General features: G+C 33.0%; 1 protein-coding gene across 1 annotated transcript; it reads right to left on the bottom strand.

Annotated features, from left to right (window-relative positions):
- Positions 1-807: 807 nt before the first annotated feature.
- Positions 808-1,743, bottom strand: LOC119509320 (olfactory receptor 4P4-like). Its single transcript, XM_037803284.1, has one exon. It carries the CDS (start codon positions 1,741-1,743, stop codon positions 808-810), a length of 936 nt encoding a protein of 311 aa, XP_037659212.1.
- Positions 1,744-2,127: the final 384 nt, after the last annotated feature.

Genomic DNA, 2,127 nt, shown 5'->3' with positions numbered 1-2,127 from the left:
CAATATTTTTCTGCTTTATTAGTGACATGACAAAATAATAACTTTTTTCCAGTTCTTTTCTAATACAACAGCTCTACTTTATCTCCTTGCTATTTTTCCTGATCATTTATCCTTTGTGCAGTACCTGCAGAATGAGTATAACTATTGTACTGCATGTAAATATTCTAAAACACTTTCTATATTTTAATTACTTTCCGTTTCATATAATCCTCTGATCTATGCCCTTTTCCTTTAGGATAAATGCTTTGTGACTTAAGAGATAAATTTTAGGAATGTCATTGTGTCAAATTGTCATTTGGTTTCTTCAAGAAATCTTTCTCTGAAGTCTCATCTACAGGATAATTACAAAATGTTTTTTTTTAATTTATTATATCACAATGCTTTCTGCTCACAAGAGTCATTCAAGAGAATTGACTCCCAGAAAACACTTTAAGTCATATGTAATCATACTGGTTTTCTTATTGCTCAATTTTGAATGCCACTAGAGGATACATGGATAATTATCAAATATAACTTAGAAATTATTGCTGAAACTATAGATTTAACTTCTCCATTAAAACAGAATGTGCTGATATGTTACCATGTGGTCTTCCTGGCAGCCGGAACTTTTAAATAAAATTATTAGTAAAATGTTTTCATTAAAATTCACTCCTCAAAATAGTATTGCATTAATTGCTTTGACCCACATGATTTCTTTGCAGGTATCATACCAACACCATCTCAATACCCCATAAAATTATGCATTGCATTCAAAATAGCAACAGAATAATTAATCTTTGTGGTAGTTTCTAGCTTTTTGATTCCACATTAATTGTATGTTTCCTTTGAAAATAACATTTGACACCAAACCTTTCTCATGGCATTTTTCATCTCTGTATTTCTCAGAGTATAGATTAGGGGATTGAACATAGGAGCAATGATCGTGTAAAATAGTGCAAATATTTTATCCTCAGGGTAAGTGTTAGGTGGTCTAAGGTAAGCAAAGATTGAAGGCCCAAAGAATAAGACAACCACTGTGATATGAGACCCACAGGTAGAAAGAGCTTTGTGAATTCCCTCAGCTGAGTGATTTCTTAAATTAAATAATATGATGACATAAGAAACAAATAAGACAACAAAGGTTACTAAGGCAACCATACCTGAATTGGCAACCACAAGGACACCTGTGATGTAGGTATCAATACAGGCAACTTTTAGCAGTGGGAAGATATCACAGAAATAGTGATCAATTACATTTGGACCACAAAAGGGCAACTGGATTGTCATAGACAGTTGAGGGAAGGAATGGGCAGCCCCTCCAGCCCAAGCAGCAAGGACTAGAAGATGACATCTTGTCCTGCTCATGATAATCATGTAGTGCAGAGGTTTGCAGATGGCAACATAGCGATCAAAGGCCATGACAGTAAGAATGAAAACTTCAATACTTCCGAAGAAGTGCATGGTAAAGACTTGTAACATGCAATTACTGTAGGAGATGGTTTTTGTCTCCACTAACAAGTCACCAATCAATTTGGGTGTAACACTAGAGGTATAGCAGATGTCCATACAAGATAAGTGGGTAAGAAAGTAGTACATGGGTTGGTGAAAAAGAGAGCTGCATTGAATGGAGACAAAGATCAGGAGGTTTCCTACCAAGATGGAAATGTAACAGAATAAAAAGAGCACAAAGCAAAATGTTTGTATGTCTTGGTCATAAGAGAGTCCCAAAAGAATGAATTCTGAGATGTTACTGTGGCTTTCCATGTGTTTCAGTTTGTTACGTATTGTGCACAAATGAGTTGAATGTCTGAAAAGAAAAAAACAAACATGAATTTGGATAGAAAATTTACAGTATAATCCCAATAATATAAAATTTACCACAATAATGGGTAGGCATATATAGAATATCAATATTAATTATTCTTTACTTATGGAATTATGCTGCTTTTTCTTTTTCACCATGTCTCATTTTATAAAAATATTCTGGAAAAATTATAATGGGAATAATTATGTATTTTATACAATTTGACCATTAGAGGTTAAAGTTTAAGTGTCAGTTTGATAATCAAGAAAATATTTTTCCTATTAATTATATAGTTTAGAAAACAACAAATGTAAAACTGAATGAAAAGAAACTGTCTTGAATCT

Source organism: Choloepus didactylus, chromosome 14 (genome assembly GCF_015220235.1).
Source record: "Choloepus didactylus isolate mChoDid1 chromosome 14, mChoDid1.pri, whole genome shotgun sequence".
Classification (NCBI taxonomy): domain Eukaryota; kingdom Metazoa; phylum Chordata; class Mammalia; order Pilosa; family Megalonychidae; genus Choloepus; species Choloepus didactylus.
Note: the sequence above shows the minus strand (reverse complement) of the source record. Positions and strands in the feature narration are given on the sequence as shown.

Coding starts and splice junctions, on each gene's coding strand:
- LOC119509320 (XM_037803284.1), bottom strand. CDS start 1,743: ATGGAAAGCCACAGTAACATCTCAGAATTCATTCTTTTGGGACTCTCT.